This window comes from Microtus oregoni, unplaced genomic scaffold, assembly GCF_018167655.1.
Source record: "Microtus oregoni isolate MIOR12 unplaced genomic scaffold, Mior012 000041F_ref0000270, whole genome shotgun sequence".
NCBI classification, from domain to species: domain Eukaryota; kingdom Metazoa; phylum Chordata; class Mammalia; order Rodentia; family Cricetidae; genus Microtus; species Microtus oregoni.
Window position 1 is genome coordinate 8,741,383 of NW_024543208.1, and position 17,354 is coordinate 8,758,736.

The 17,354-nt window shown below is 41.6% G+C and overlaps 1 protein-coding gene across 4 annotated transcripts in view; it reads left to right on the forward strand.

Moving 5' to 3' along the window:
- Window positions 1–17,354, forward strand: part of Cdk5rap2 (CDK5 regulatory subunit associated protein 2) — a 191,490-nt gene that overhangs the window by 90,566 nt on the left and 83,570 nt on the right. For all 4 annotated transcript variants that reach the window (XM_041632521.1, XM_041632522.1, XM_041632523.1 and 1 more), the window contains one exon: window positions 5,892–6,062. In XM_041632521.1, the coding sequence (XP_041488455.1) occupies window positions 5,892–6,062 (171 nt within the window). The remainder of the gene's footprint in view (window positions 1–5,891; window positions 6,063–17,354) is intronic.

The following is a 17,354-nucleotide window of genomic DNA, read 5'->3' on the forward strand; positions in this document are numbered from 1 at the left end:
GTCTTTACTTACTTACTCATTATTTTACTCACTCTTTACTTCATCTATTCACTAAATACTTGGATATTTTATTGTGTGATGATTTGGTTATTGCTGTATAACAGATCACCCCAAAGTTGGTGTCTAAAATGACGATTTTATATTTCATTTTCCTAGCTAAGGATTTTGGCAGTTCTCATCGGAATGGTTTTTGTGCTCCATGTGCCTGTCACTTGTACTGATTTAGTGGGTGGGCTGCTTTGGAGAGCAAAATGACTCTTCGGTTTAGTACCTTGATGGAGATGGGTGGGAAATTAAGCTGAGGTTATCAGCTAGAGTACCTGCCTTGGTCCTCTCCAGTGTAGGAAAATTAGGATGGCCATGCCTCTTAGATGTAGGATTTCTAGGCCTCCCAAAGAGTGCCCAAGGAGACAGGAATTAGAAACTTTCAGACCTGGACCAGAAATGGTGCATGTTCTTTAGGCTGCAATGGTCACTACATTTCTAAGCTTTAAAAAGTGGAGAGAAACAAATTCCCTATCTCTTCATGGGGAAAGTCCACGTGTGTATGACTCTCTTGAATATAGTAATTTCTATGTGTGTGGTGCCATTACAGGGGATAGAGTAATTTCTATGTGTGTGGTGCCATTACAGGGATAGAGTAATTTCTATGTGTGTGGTGCCATTACAGGGGATAGAGTTGCAGCAGTAATGAAAATATGATTGGCTCTTGGAGGACTGAGAACGTTCACAGAAAATATTAGCAAGTGCTATGGGGAGAGAAAATGGCGGAAAGGAGTGTGCAGGAGGAGGTGGCTGGAGGAAGGTTGTGAAAACTGGAGTGAGGTGACAGACCTGCAGAAGGTGAAGGGCAGCTCTGAACTGCAGGCCTCGGGTACAGCAAGCATGAAGGTCATGATTTGAGTACGTACCTACAATGTAGAAGCCCGGCCAGGACAGTCAGTTGCTAGAACAGAAAGAGTGGGACTAGCGGAGAGCTTTGAGGTAGCCAGGATTCAGCTGGAGTCAGGTTGGGCTCAAAGCTCATCATCATGCTTTTGTTTTTGAGGCAAGGTTTCACTAGGGATCCCTGCCTGACTTGGGACTCAACTGTGTAGACCAGGATGGCTTCAAACTCAAAATTCTGCATGCCTCTACCTCCAGAGTGCTGGCATTAAAGACATGCACCACCATACCTCCATCATAAATTTTGAAGATAAAATAGATTAACTAAGACAATGCCTGGAACATGGTCTGGGTCATGGTAAGTGCTTGCCCCAATCCCTTGTGGACCATTGACCCTAAATGTGGGAGCATTCCAGTCCCTCCTTGTTGCTTTGCCTACTTCTCAGTCACAGGTGCTTCTCTGACACTGGTGTGTGTACACTCTGTTCAGAAACAGCAACAGGATCCCGAGGGGAATATTTAATAAAGTCCTGTTGTTGGACAGGTGAATCGTGCCTCTTCTGTAACAGCTTTCCTAAGGTAGATGGACTTTGCCCTGGTAGATATTCTGATGTGGAAGAATTGACTTTGTGCTTTGTAAGTGCACACCGTGGATGATTCCTTTTTTTTAATTTTTAATTTCCTTTTTTATGCAAATGAGTAATTTGCATGCTTGTATATCTATACATTACTTACATGGCTTGTGCCCACAGAGGCAGAAGAAGGCATCAGCTCTCTGGGTGTTGGATTTGCAGATCCCTGTAAGATGCCATGTGGTGCTGAAAAGTCAATCCCAGTCCTCTAGAGGTGCAGTTGGTGATTTTAACTCCTGCATCTTCTCTCTAGGCCCCTTGTCGATGATTCTTAAAAGAACAGCTTTTGCTTGAACTGCTATTGAAAGCATTGTTATTCATAACTAGCAAGAACAGCTTGCAAGTGGGAAAGAAGTATAGTTCTATACAGATATGGTTGGCCATCAAGAAGTTACAAATTTAAACACTTATGAAGAAGCCTTTCTTATCAGGAAACATCTTTCCTATTTAGAAACATCTTGGAAACTAATATTGACAGGAATGGGAGGGAACCAAGTCTAAGGCTTTATTGCTTTTTTTTGTTGTTGTTGTTTGGTTGGTTGGTTTATGTCACTGCCTATTTGGAAGAATCCTCAAAATATACATACCCTTGGCTGGGCGATGGTGGCGCACGCCTTTAATCCCAGCACTCGGGAGGCAGAGGCAGGCGGATCTCTGTGAGTTCGAGACCAGCCTTGTCTACAGAGCTAGTTCCAGGACAGGCTCCAAAGCCGCAGAGAAACCCTGTCTCGAAAAACCAAAAAAAAAAAAAAAAAAAAAAAAAAAAAAATATATATATATATATATATATATATATATATATATATACATACCCTTTGGCCTAGACATTCCTCTCAGGGTTTTTCCTGAAAAATCTAAAGTTAAAAGATACCCACAGTAATAAAAAGCAGTAAACTGTAATAACATATTTTGATGAGGCTCAGATACTTGGAGACCATACGCAATAAATTTTGTTGTATTCGTTAAAATTGCTAAATGAGAAGATTATGTAGGATTGTTGTTTTTGTTTTTGTTTTTTGAGACAGGGTCTTGCTCTGCAGACCTGCCTAACCTGAATTTTCTCTGAAGACTAGTCTGGCCAGGTTTTTGGCATCATACCAGCTTTCTTTTTTTTTTTAAAGTTGTTCTTTTTATGTCTTTATTTAGTTGCTGTATGTTCTTTGTAAGTCATAGTATAGCAGAATAAATAAAAATGGGAAAAACTTGAAACCAAAGTTAAAATAATGTAGAAGCTTATTGCAGTTGGAGAAGGTCCAAAAGAAGCATTCACAACTCAAACGTGGCTTAAGTTGTTGGCAGAACTAGCTCATTGTTTATTTTTCTGTTATTGTTGCTTTAGCATTACAGCTGGCTCTGTGTCTGGATTCTGCATTTGCACATTTAACCAAGCCTGAGTGGAAAATTGTGTCTGTGTTGAACATGTAGATACTTCTGGCCATTATTCTCTCATAATATTTTGTAACAGCTGTGTACAGCATTTGCAGTGTTCTCATTGGAGAATGTGGGTGTTTTCTATACAACTATTATACTGTTATAGGAAGGACTTGGGTGTTACTTTTGGTATCCATTGGGATTCTGGAACTAATTGCCCAGAGACATTAAGGGACAGTTTTGCTTATAGAATTAAAAACAAAGATCTGACCAAAAAAAATCTTTAACACTACTACAGAATTGGATTCTGGTTTACTGTTTAGATTCCATGATCTTTGTGATCTTATTCTGGATTAAAGACCCAATATAAAGAATGCCTTATCTTTTTCCCTTGTGGGGAGCCAGCATTTAATTTAAAAATATTTTTGTTTCTTCCCAATATTTTTGTCTCTGGTTTCGTGATTGTTTACAAAATGGTGATTATGTGTTTTCATTATTTCTTATTTTATAGCTTAATATCCTTGTAAAAATATGCTTGTTTCTTCTTTTCTAGCTGTTTGTCTATACAGGAAAAATTAAACACAAAAATAACGTAAGGAGTTCTATAGACACCTCAGAAGGCGTTTATTTCATGTTTCAGGTACAGCATCTTATCACAGTACAGATTTAGTCTTTCTGGAAGTCAGAAGTCTGAGACATGGCTCACCAGGTCCAGGTGGAGGCTGTTCTTATGGGTTGGATTCCTCTTAAAACTGTAGATTCTGTAGGCTGACTGATTTCTGCACCAGTGACCCCTTTCCATCTTCAGTGCTATCCACGGTTGCTAGAGACATCTTCTGCCATCCCTTCCATCTCCAAGGGCCCTTGTACTTATTTTGGAGCTACCTTGATAACCCAGGATGACATGTGCCCTTTAAAGTCATATGAGAAACAGCTTGATTTTATCTGTTAACATTTATTCATTTTTGCCATTTAGGGATTGGAGCAGGAACATCTCTGAGGAGCAATTATTCTGCCTAGCAGAGCAACCTAAAGTCTTTTTTGTTTGTTTTGCTTTTTGAAGTAGTATGAATTCACAGATTTCCTCACCCTTGCCATGCATGTGTGCATGTTGGGGATTGAACCCAAGGCTTTGTATGTGCTAAGCTTCTTCCAGTAAGTCATATCCTCAGCTCTAAATGTGGATTTTTGATGTATTTGAATTACTGCTCATCCTTACAAAGATTCTATTTTCTCCCCTCAATAGTGGGAAAGCGTATTCTGGTTGGTTCCCTTGGATGTGCTTATTGTTGTCTTTGGTCCCTTCCTTCCTCTTGAGTATGAATAGATGTCAGGAGTCATCTTGTATGCTCCTATCCCAAGTCTGCCATTAGTCATTCTTTTTTGTGAGGTGAGCTTCCTTAGTGCTCCATAGCGACCTGAAGCGCTGTTAAATAGAGAGCCATGGATCTGCCTTTCCAGAGGTCTGCAGCATTAGTGTCAGGATGTAGGTGATTCTGTTTTAGGTACTAATCTTTGGGACCACAGAAAAAACACGTTTTTGGTGGGAAATGGTCGAGAACACAGTATGGATGGCAGCAAGACATTGATACTGGACCTTCTCAGTGGAAGGAAGGGAACAGCAAAGTGAAAGTGCATGTGGATAGCTCAGATTCAGGTTTACAGTGAGTCTAACTTTGTTTGTTTGCAGTTTTTTCTATTGTGTTGAAAGTCCTGGATCTAATGACATTAGTAACTCTTCATTTAATAAATACACACTATGTATGGACATGTACTTTAGAATACCATAACTAGTATTATTATTTATGATATACTTACTTCAAGCAGTTTAATGTTTTGTGTTCCCCTTTGCCTGTGAAGATATACCCCAGTGAGGGCGTTCTCATCAGCCAACTCTCAGGCTACTGAAACAGTTTCTGTTTGCTCAACCTGTCAAAGTTAGGTAAACTCAGACTCATTGTGGCTTTGTTTGCTGTATTTTCAGTTTTAGGGGAACTTTAAAGGAGATAATTGTGTAAAATTTTAAATGGTCACATCTGTAAAACTCATTCTGTCTTTTCATTCTTTTTTTTCCTATCCAGCTCTCCTCTGTCTTACAGGCAACCATTTAGTTTGTGTTATGGTGAAATATATGGCAGTATGTTTTCCTTTCTCATTTTTCCTGGCTCTCATTCCTCAACATCTACATTAATACATTCTGGAGATTACTCTGGGACATCGCCAGAGAGACTTGGTTTCTTTTTCTATGCAGCGGAAGTGTTCTGTGGTGAGATTGCCCTACCGTGTATTCCCCTTGGTGCACGCCTGGGTTCTTTGCAGTCATCTGCTTTTCCAAATAGTCCGTGTCACAGACTCCACTTTATAATCACCTGCTGCAAGGTAGTAACAATCTTAGTTCGTATTGTTTTATTTTCCTGTCTTTTACAAAACTTCCTACCAAAATTATTTGTGTGTTTTTGCAAGTTCTTTATGACCATTGTGAAGGCCTTTCCTGGTTGATTACTTGTATTGTAGAGTCTCAGTGAGAAAAGTAAAAAAAGATTTTAGAATCTCAGGGACAAGGTAAAAAAATCTCCTGGAAGCCCCTGTTGTCCCTCTGTTTAGGTGTCCTCTCAGATTGCTCCCTCGGTTGGATAAGCATGGAGGAAATAACCAACACTCTATTATACTCACAGCTTGATTATATTGTTGTCTTTACTTGTAATTGTGTTTTTAAAAATATTTTTTCTCTACTATTTTCTCTTATTTTTTCTTTGTTTCAGGCTGTTTGTCTTTCTGGTTTTTCAGCATTATAAATAATACCGTGTGTATAAAGACTTTTTAAAATTTGTAATGTTCTGAAAATTGGTTTTTGTAAAACTCTAAACGAGAAAGAAGCCTGTATTTGTTAAATACAGTGATCAGCTTGTTCTCATCATAACTTGAGAATTGAAGTCAGTAAGAGATTGTCACCTTGAACCCTTCAGCGAGTAAATTCCATTTTTCTTCTTTTTCTTTTGGTAGGACCTTAGAAATGAAGTTGAAAAACTAAGGAATGAAGTGAATGAGAGAGAGAAGGTAGTGGAGAAGCATTGCAGGAGTCTGCCTAGCGAAAGCAGTACAAAGCTCCACACTGCAGAGGAAGTGCTTGGGTGTCTAACAGAAAGTGGAACTCCAAAAAATCTGCTGCTTCAGGTAGGATGCCATTTTTTCCCTTTCATATGTCAGTCACTTTTCAATGCAGTAGTTTATTCTAAACTCTTGCAAGGACTCTTTCTTTGAGACAGAGTCTCTTGTAACCCTGGCTAGTCTCAGACTCACTTTGAGGCTGGGGTGACTGTGAGCCTCTGACTGTCCTGTCCCCTCCTTTGGTGCACTAGGAGCCAAGGTGTATCCTACCACTGGCACCTTAACAGAGTTCACTGCTGTCTGTGGTACTTAGAGCTTCCCTTATGTTTGTCATGTTCCTCGGCTGGTAGGAAGGGAAGTGCTTACCCAGGTCACATGATAAATCCAATACCCTAGCTGGATTTGCTCCTGTGCCCAGGCCGCTCAGTCCTTTGCCCATTTCCTCTCCTGTTTAGTCTTGGAATTCCCTTCTTATTTGATCAATATACTGAATTTCTGAGATTCGACCCAGGTAACAGTGGTGAATTAAATCCAGGTATTTAATGTCACTACCTACTACTGATTACTTCATTGAAACCAGAGTGTAGAGGCGGGAAAGTGTATGTCCACAGGGCTGTGTAAAAGAACTGTACAAAAGAATCTGGGAGTTAACAAAATTTTCGATGTTACATGTGTTTGGACGAGTGGGTCCTGCACAAGGTTCAGTTTCACCACTGTGGCACATAATAGAGAATAGCAAGCAAGAATCAAGCTGACTTAAGCTACAGCTCAAGAAAGACTCAGCAGACATAAGATGTGGCCAATGCCTTTGAAACAGATTTAACTGATATTTGAGGCAGGTCTAGGTGACCTTCCTCTCCATCAAGAGATCTCTGGAGAATGTAAAGCAGAGGAGTGCTGACCTGGGGACCACGGGAGGCCGGAGAGACTCACAGAACGGAAATGGCAGTGGGAGGAGTCAGATGAGTGAAGTGTACAGACCCCAGCCAGGGAGACACCTCCTGAGGAGAAAAGGGTGTAAGATTCTGGGAGCCGACGATTCTTACAGCTGGTTTTCACCTGTCCATCTCCTAGAAAGTCTACTTTGTTCTGTCCGTTTCCACACTCACTGAGTTTCTGAGCACTTTAATATTTAAAAGGTGAGTGGCCTAAGTTCATCAAAAGGGAGAAAATCTTGAAGAGGCAATTCAAAGGCTTAAGAGAATGAAGGTGCATAGAAATTGGGACAGGTGTCTCATGCCTATAATCCTAGCACTTGGAAGGCTGGAACAGGAGGGTCATGAGTGTGAGGACAGCCTGGGCTATAGAATGAGACCTTATCTAAAGGGAATGGGGGAGAGTTTTTAGTAGAAATGCAACAATGAAAATTATATAGCTTTTTAGACCTACAAAAACCTGACAACAAAACCATATAAAATAGGAATAAGATCAGGATCCATGGGGATGACTCAGTGGGCATAAGTACTTGTCATAGAAGTCTCATGACCTGAGTTTGATTCCCAGGACCCACATAGAGGTGGAAGAAGAAAACTTACTCCATATAGCTGTTCTCTGACCTCCACGAGTGCTATGGCACACATGCTCAGACACACATACTCAAACACACACACACACACACACACACACACACACAGAGAGAGAGAGAGAGAGAGAGAGAGAGAGAGAGAGAGAGAGAGAGAGAATATGAGAATAAAGATCAGAATCTAATACAAATAAAGATATCTAGAAAAGAAGAATGGCCTATTATAGAAATTCAGTATGATTGCTCACTTAAACCTTTTCAGCACTAGAGTTAGAAAGTTGAACATAAAAGTTGTGCAAGTCTTCCACAAAACATAATTAAACAAGAAGATAGGGAAAAGGTAAAGATAAGAAAATTAGAGGCATGGTTCAAGAGTTCCAAAATATGACTAACTGAAACTCCAGGAAGCAAAGCAGGCAAAGCAGGTCCAGGTATCAGGAGCCGTATCCCAGAATGGAAGGACAGTTGTCCCTGCACAAGGGATAAAGGAAGACCCATAGGCTGAGGTGAGGCACTGTGATAGTTCAGAGCTTGGTGATTAAGAAAGGATCTGAAAGGATCCAGAGAGGGGAGCAAGACCATGCAGCAAGAACTGGGACTCAGAGTGACATCAGAACTCCCAACAGCTGCTTTAAACACTGATGATAGGGGGTGATGCTCTCAGACTTTAAGGAGAAATGATTTCCAAACTAGCATTCTGTCTTCAGCTAGTCTGTCGGCCAGTGAGAGAGCTAAGCAAGGTATTTTTCAGGTATGTGGTGTCTTAAGGTGTCTTGCATGCACTCTTCAGGAAGTTCTTGGCAGAAGAGCCATATAGACAATAGAATTAACACAGGAGAGATAAAGGATCCAGAAAATAGTGGTTTCCCCAGGATGTGCTGAAGGGAAGTCCAGAGTGACAGCTGAGCTAAGTGTAGAGTCCAGGTTAGGGTCTTGAGGGAGGGTGTCATCTGGGAAACTAGTGGAACTGATCTATTACTGATGTGTTTGACCCTATTGGGAGGGATTTCATTTTTCCTTAGAATTTGGAGAAAATTTGCAGTTTATAATAATTTTATGAACTAAATAGGCAAATAGAACAAACTAGTTACTAATTCCAAGAGTTCAGAGAACTGAATGTGACTTGACTAGCAGTGTGATCATGAATGCTGCACTGCTCAGTAGTGTTTGTGTGGCTATAATGTAATGCAAATATTGTTTCAACTAGTTATAATACAGTTGTTAGGGAAGGCCTTGAGATGCAGATGATTTGTAAAAGAACTAAATCCCAATACTCCTGATTGGAGCCAGTTGGTAAAGTTGAAATGTAAGAAATCAAGAACCACAAGAGTGAGAATGTCATGGTCACATCTGAAGGCAGGACAGAAGTTGCGCCTAAGGAATTGCAACTTGGCTTTGCCTGGGAGTGAGCCTTTGAGGTGAGACCTGTTCCCTTGTTAAGCTTTCCAGTGTAGTTTGGTGGTGAAAACATGAGAATAATGAAGCTGCCATTGTGTCAACACAATCCTAGAGAGGCAGTGTTGGCCGATTTCTAGTTCTTCTCGTTATAGTTCAGAGGACTCTCACAGAGCATTGCCCATTTCTTTCTTTGTGGGTACAGAATTCTTTCTAAATGATTGGCATGTTAAATTAATTCTGTTCCCTGCTCAGGAGGTAGATGTGGATCTTATCCCTTGCTTTCCTTCAAAGAGTGAACAAAACCCTGGCTTAGGAATCACCAGGTTGGGAATAGATATTGTACTTGAACTTGGCCATAGACCAGAGATGCAGTCTCCTAGGCCTGTTATATTATTGGATTCAGGCTTCTAAGGGGCCAGGGATGGGAACTGCACTGTGTGTCATGGAGAAAGAGCCTCATATATGAGCACACCGTAATGCTTATTTGCAGTTCCAGCCTTTTTTAGCCTTGTGTATGTCAGTGGTTTTGTGTTTATAGTTTTAGAGGAGACTAAGATTTTGTTGGATGTAAATATGTAAGCTCTCTAATGACGTGGCATGTTGACTGGGTAAGAAATGGACCCAGGGGACATGAAATGAACAGGGTAAACCTAGGGATGGTGTCAGCTCATTGGAGCAGAGTACCATATCCACAAAAGGACAGTCACTGTGGCTAGTAAAGGCAGTTCATGGACAGCCACCATCCTCGGTCACCTTGCTGGTATGCTGCTTGCTCTCACCCAGTAGTGGTATGCAGATGATGTTGCAGCACAGCTGTGTAGTTGTCTAATGTTTGGGGATGATGGAATTATTTAGGGGACATATGAATTTTGTGGCAAAATAAGATATCTTCTCTTAAAGAGTTTAAGAACTATACACACATACATATTTGGATATATATGTATGTATGTATGGTGTGTTTGTGTGTGTGTGTGTGTGTGTGTATTGGATAAAAACTTTGTTATGATTAGTTTCATTTCCTTAGAAATCCAATGGAAAAGATTTGGAAGTAATAAAGCAGAACTGTTTGTTATTTAATTACTTCAGAGGAGCTCAAGTTTGGGAACGATGACTTAGTAACAGAAAAGTGTTCTCAGCAGTCACCAGGCAACAAACTCATCTTCTCTAAGGCAAGTTTGACTGAATTTGGGCATCCACATGTGAATGTATTCATGTTACTTTCTGAAACTTATCTGATGACTCCTTTGATAGTGCCGTCTTACTGATAATTTAGCTTATAATGGGTGGGGTGGGGAGGCTTTGTCTAGCCATTCTGCAAATTATTATCCTTGTCTGGTCATTCTGGTTTGTTGTGCACCTGATACCAAGAATTTCTAGCTTTTCTTGGAGAGGAATCGTGTATCTGCTCCATTAAGGATCCTTTCTTGAGAAATGTTGGATTCTAAGCAGTAGGGAAGTTGTCCTGATGAAATGTTGGCTCTTCCTCATCTGGTCCCCATTGTTGGTCTATTCTCCTTTGCTCTTAACAAACTAGTGCTTGCCAATGCCTGAAAGCACACAGTTGATGCTCTGTGTGCCTTTGTTTATGTCTGCCCATCTAAGCCCTGAATATCCCTGCAAACACCTGTCTAGGCTAACCTTTCTTGATCCCACAGCATTGTACTGGCCCCTCTTTTGTAGCATATTCTCTTCCTCTAGTTGTTGTCCTTGGCTCTACCTCTCTGCTTCTCCTACCCTGCACCAGGTGAAGCACCATTGGCTGTTACTTTAGGGGTGAGAGTAGATACTTATCTCTGAATCCAGTGCTCAACCCTATATTTGGCTCTGGAAATGTGAGTTTAGGGATTACATGAATGAATTATATGAATGAATATGGCAACCTGACCCACAAAAGAAGAGGTGTTAAGTGTAGGACAAGTCCTTTAAACCTTTTTAAAAATTAGGCAAATTAGTTCCCTGATGAATGTTTGATTGTTTCTTGTGGTTTTGTGAAAGGTGTTTTTCAAAATAATTAACAAACTGGACAGCATGGGCATCAGCCACTGGACAGATGGAGGCACTTAGATTGGTATAGAGCTGGAGGCTGCCCTGGGCCATACCATCCTGTAGTTATTCTATTGTGGAGTGGACATTTAAGGACCCACGGCAGGAACCAAAGTGGCTATAGAGGTTACATTGGATGGTTTGGCCAGGATTTGTTTTCTAGTAGGCACAGAAGTATTTTAGCAACCAGTGCCTTCATGGTGCTTCAGTGGCAGACCAGTCCTGGGCCTGGCTGGATGAGCAATGATCCTCCCATTGGCTCTGACAGTTCGTGTTTTGGCACCTGGAGGTCCTCGTGAGAATGTCAGCCTGGGTGAGAGGAGTCCCTGGGCTGACTGGGAATCTGGAGCCTGGAGCTTTCTCCTGTTTCTGTCATTCCACTTAGGACAAGTGCAAGAACTAAGTCTCAGCCAACGTTTGGCGTTTTGATTTGGACCAAACTTAGTGGAACTGTTGAGGTGTACACAGCCTGTAGTAAGCTAGCTGTTTTGAAACTAGACGGTTTAGGTCAGGTAGTTTTCTGGTTAGTTTTATGTCAACTTGATACAAGTTAGAGTCATCTAAAAGAGCAAAGCCTCAATTGAGAAAATGCCCCCATAAGATCCCGCTGTAGGATGTTTTCTTGATTAGTGATTGATGGGGTAGTGCTCCGTCCCATTGTGGGTGGTGCTGTATCTGTGTTGCTGCTTCTAGGTTCTAGAAGAAAGCAGGCTGAACGAGTCTTGGAGAGCAAGCCAGTAAACAGCATCCCTTGATGGCCTCTGCTTCCAAGTTCCTGCCCTGTTTAAATTTCTGTCCTGGCTTCCTTCAGTGATGAACTATAATGTGGAAGTGTAGCCAAAGAAACACTTTCCTCCCCAACTTGCTTTTGGTCATTATGTGTCATTTCAACAATAGAAACCCTAAGATAGGTACTTTAGAGGGATACATTTCTGTGGATTTATAGGATCTAGTTATTAAACTTTGCTGCTATAATGTCTTAGTTATATTTAGTTAATTGAACAAAATGTTTATAATCGTATAAAGCTGGTTGAATATTTTAATATTTATTACATTTATTTATTTTGTGCTGCGATGTATCTGTCCCTCATATAACCATGGGTACCAAGACATTGCATGAGCATTTGGTAGTATCCACATCTTAGCAATTTTTAAACTATTCTTCAAAAATGCTGAAGTATTTGGCAAAGGTTTTAATCTGTTGTACAGGCCTTATTGCAGATTGCAGACAAAGAATTGTAAATTACATTTCAGAATTGTAAATTTCTGGTGTCAATTCAGGAACTCCCAGCTGTTGCAGTCATACTGTCTTTGTTCTGTTCCAGTGGTTCTCATCCTTCCTAATGCTGCGACCCTTTTATACAGTCCCTCATTATGTGACCCCCAGCCACAAAATGATTTTCATTGCTACTTCATAGCTACAATTTTGGTATTGTTATGAATCGTGTACATTTCCAATGGTCCTAGACAACCCCTGATAAAGAGTTCGGTTGAGAATCACTTCTCTGTTCCCTCAAGAAACGTTTGCTTTTCAAATGGTTGTTCTTTCTGCGTAGAAAATGTGGATTTCTTTTGCTGTACCCTTGGCCATTTGTGTTGATTTAGGATTTATCTTCTGCCCATTTTTACAAAGAGCTCAAGGCTGTGATGTTGCTTCTGTTCCTGCTGAGCATTGTGTGGTCCTGAGAATTAATGCTTGGGTGCCGAGGGAGCTGACGGAGAGTATGTGCAGCTCCCTGCTATATGTCGCTTGTCACAGCTGTGCTTTCCAACTTGGCTGTGATGTGGTTTGGAGATGCGGCTGCGTTTTGTGAGTGTTGAAATAAATGCCTTTGTTGCAGTGTTGTGGCCCAGCTGATGAAATAGGCCCCATCCATCTACAAGGTCACCAAATTCCCTGATTAGCGGAAGTGATGCATTAAGCCTTCTCTTTACTGGTTTGCTGTCTCTTCAGATTGTTATCTGCACTGTACACATTTCCTTCAAGGCCTTAAGGAACAGGTGGCAGAGCAGAAACTGCCCCCTGCCCTTGTTGGGTACAGAATGTCAGTCATATTACTTACGATCTCTGGCCTTTGACAAGTCACCAGATCTCTTTGAAATGTCACAGATTCTAATCTGTCCTTCTGAGGGGATAAAGACTAATGGAGGCACACTCATAGGTTTCCTCTAGTTTGTGTGCTCCAGAAGCTAGTGTAGTCTTGAGTTCAGTGGCCATGAGGAACAACTTTGGGGACAACTTGGAGGTTCTCACAAACACTTGATGGGATGCTCTGGAGAAATGGAGAGAGTGCCATGGACTTTAAAGACAAAGATATTGGACTTTGGCCTCTGTCTTTGACTTAATGTAGACCTGGTCACTCGTAAATGGTTGTGTGATGTCTCCCTCTAAATCTTAGAATACCCAAGAGAGAATGGTGCTGGTTGAGCACAGCCCCAGAGCCTTGCTCACAAAGGAGCAGTGTTGGCCTGTGCACTGCTGCTATGTCTAAGGGACATTCTGGTTAGGCAGGAGAACAGTGGTGAACAGGGCGATCACTCCTAAGGCTACGGAGGATGCCGTGCAGAGCCACACATGGAGATGTGTGCCAAGTTCAGTGCCGTGTTGGGAGACCTCCTGTTGAACTGTTCCATGTTTAGAGATGCTGGTGGAGAGGGTTGGTGGCACCTGCTCAGCAGGTGGTTCTTATTGCCCACCAACCCTAGGCAGCCTAGCTCTCTTCTATGCCAAGTAGATCTACTGGCTGTCAGCTCTGCTGAGGGTGCCAAATGACTTCATTCTAATGGGGCATGAGTCAGCGCAGGGGAATAGGTGATTGATGAAATGGGACGCAAATGGCTCTGACGAGTTCATTTATTTAACATGGGTGAGCAATTTGCTTCTAGGAAGACGTTGACTCACTCTGACTTCCATTATGCAAAATATCCACAGGAATCTCTGCTCTTAAGATTCATATCAGTCCCTGTGTTCCCCTCTTACCTATTTAATCATCAGTTCAGCGAGTGTTTATGGCAGGATTTGATTTGTGCCAGACACCAGGCCTGGTTTAGGATAACGGCTGTATGCTTTGCTTAGCCTGAACAGGTGGTTGGCAGAAAAGCTCTGGGTAAAGGTGGGTGGGTGCTTCTGGGCCAGAGGAGAGTATCTTTCTCGGCTAGAGAGGGATTCCTCTAAGATTGGCTTTGAGAAGGTCCTACGAAATGTGGGGAGTGTTACTGGGGAGTGGTAAACAACATCTCACCACCTCTGGGCTCTAAGGTTCTTTGAGACTTGGAGAGGGATTTCAGAGATCCCTGAGAGGAAAGACAGGAGAAAGGAATGAAGACAGGTGCTAAGGAGTGTGGTGGCCTCAAAACTCTGGCAAAGAGCTGCCAGAAAGAAGAGGAGAGGAGAACTGGGCTGGGCATCTGGGCCTTGGCCTTACAGTTCTCTTCACTGTGGTTCAGAGCCTGGCCTACTGAGATTCTCTGTCCACTAGAAGCCCACATTTACTACTTTACTTCCTAGCCCTTTTTGATTAACTTTGACATCACATGCAAACACATATCCTGACTTTACCGATTATTAGTTAAGTGAACTCAAGTTACAACTGAACAATGGGAAGATTGATATAGTGTCCAGGGCTTCTATAAAGTACCTAGCACAGCACCAGAGCATTGGGTTGGGACATAGAGCTGACACCAGGTGTCCACTCCATCCCAGGCGCCATGCGTTGATTAATTCATTTAATCTTTTTAACCTCTTAAGGTAGGCATGGGTGTGCTGAGGAGCAGAGACTTGGAGCCCATGCCCTACCTCATGATCCTGATGTTGGGCTTGATCACCATCCTTGTGTCTTGATGTCTAGAGTTGGGGAAAGGTATCCCCTTTACACCTAGGTTGTGTTCACAGTCATTGAGAGACTACCTGGAGAACATTTAGCCTAACAAGCCCATACAGTCAGCACAGCTGGTAAAGGGGCAGCAGAAATGTGCTGTGAGACAGGATACAACAAGAACACCGACGACTTGGTGGCTTTCTTTATCTTGATGTCCTCTCAGGTGCTTATGTGCAGCTGAGAGTTGAGAGAACCCCACGGGGCACTGTTGTGTGCAGAAGCATTTAGGAGTCCGTGGGCCTAGTCTGTAGTGTGATTTACAGAAATGCTGGATATCTAGCTGGGTTACTAGCATCTCAGGCCTAGCCTGGTGGTTTATTGTTCCAATCTTGAGTGCACTTCCCTGGGCTGAAGATCTGCCTGGCCAGGAAGGACAGCACTGTTTTCCTGAGTCAGGGTGCTTAGCCTTTTCTTTCTGCATTCGTTTGCAGTCCGGCTGAAGTCAAAGACTCATGCCCTAGAAAAAAAATGTTTAAATGCACAAAATTTATAGATGCATCAGTTGTGATATAAACCAATATTTTGAGATTCAGTTATCAAAGTATAAAAAGTTTGCTCTAGAAATGATATTTGTAATGTATTTAAATAACAAAAATTTAGTGATGAGTATAGTGACCACAGTAGCTTTGAAATAGAAGAATAAATGTTCTGAAATATCTTTGACACTTAGAAAATAACCTATTTTAGCTGGCAGAGTCATAGAGCTAGCCCTAGTGCTTATGTTGTTTGTGGCAACTACAATAGAAGTGGATGGCGCTTCCAGTTAGAGGCTAGTGAACAGAGGATGAAGATACACAGGGTTTCTGGTCACATTTGTGTATCCCCTATATGTGTTGGTAAGGTTGAGAAGAATGTCTGTGAATAGCAGCGGCCACTTTTTTTTTTTTTATTATTTTTGGGTTAATTTGAAGTTCATAAAAAAAAAAAGTCCTAAGAATAAATGCATTTACCTTTTCTGCGTGATCTGAAAGTTGCACCATGATGCCCTTGTCACCTCTGAGTCCTGTAAGCAGGCATTAACCAACAGCAGGAAATGCGCATAGACTGCACTGCCTTCTAATTCTCAGACTTATTCACAGTTCTTCAGCTGCCTCAGGAATGCTTTGCACAAAGGGTCCGATTTAGGATCCCGTCTTGAAATTTCCAGTCTTGAATTTTTAGTCTCATGGCTTTGTTCCTTTGAAGTATGCAGATCAGTTCTGTGTTCATGTGGAACTGTATGCTTAATGTTTGGTGATTTGATTTAGTTGGTGCATCTTTGGTGGGTGTGTCAATGTTGTGGGATATTTGATCGTACTGTGAAACTCTGAGACTGTGTTAACAATGTCAACCTTGGATCAGGGGGTGAAGCCACTGAGTAGTTGACAGGAATTAGTCATAGAGAGTATGGAGTAGCTAGGAATATGGATAGAGAGAGGCACACATGAAGGAGTAGGAAGGGACTTGGAGATTTGCAGGCTCTTTTAGTTTGGGGATGAATGGAGAGATGCTATCCTGCCAAAAACAAAAGTCAGCTGGTTGCCTTTCAGCCCCTGTGAGCTAGCCAGTTTTTACCCTAATACATGACTCCCGAGTCTTTGTTGGTAAGTAGAAGAATAGAGACTTAGTTAAATACTGCCTTTGGTGGCAATGGCAGTACTGGTGCTGGTGGGACAAGAAGTCCTCCCAGGTCATAGCCTGGGCGGCGTAGTACTGATGGGAGTTGGGGGTGGGGTGGGAAGAGCAGATGATAATTAAAATATTAGGAGATTCAGGTTCACCCGCTGTGTCAGAGTGGTGATGCTGTGTTCACACCTTCTTCTGTTCCATGATACACAGTCCATGTGTTTAGCTACTAATTGTACTGGCTTTGTTAAGTTCACAAAGACTATGTCTTCAGGAATCTGGACTATCCAGTTTCCCTTTTTCCTGTGTACAAAGGAAGAATATCAGGGTAGTGTTTTGAGTCTGTAAATAATCCTGATTTCCAAATACTCACCTTTTAGTTTTAGCATCCTTTTATGTCTGTTGGCCAATTTGTTTATTACAGTGATGATTGCCAAATGGTTATGTTTTCTAATCCCATCATCCTTCCCTCACTTACTAATTACCATTTTACTGTAAGGAAAAGCCTCTTCTCATGTAGTCATTTGTATTAATTTTTGACTTTGTGAATTCCTATCTTATATAATTATTTTGATGTTCAAATTGTCTCATGTTTACCTGGCAAGAGCTTTTTTGAAAATGACCTCAGTATCTTCTGGACAAAGTTTTATCATTATTTATCCATTTATTTATTAGTTTTGTGGGATTATAATTGAAAACATCAAGTTTTGGTGGCTGAGGGTATAATTCATCAACATGTGGAGTGCTTGCCTAACATTCACAATTCCCTGGGTTTAGTCCCTAGCACCAGTACCACACACACACACACACACACACACACACACACTCACACAAGGTATACAGTTTAATATTTTGATAGCCATTGTGAAATCACCACAGTCAAGATACCTAACATAGTCATCACCTCAGAGT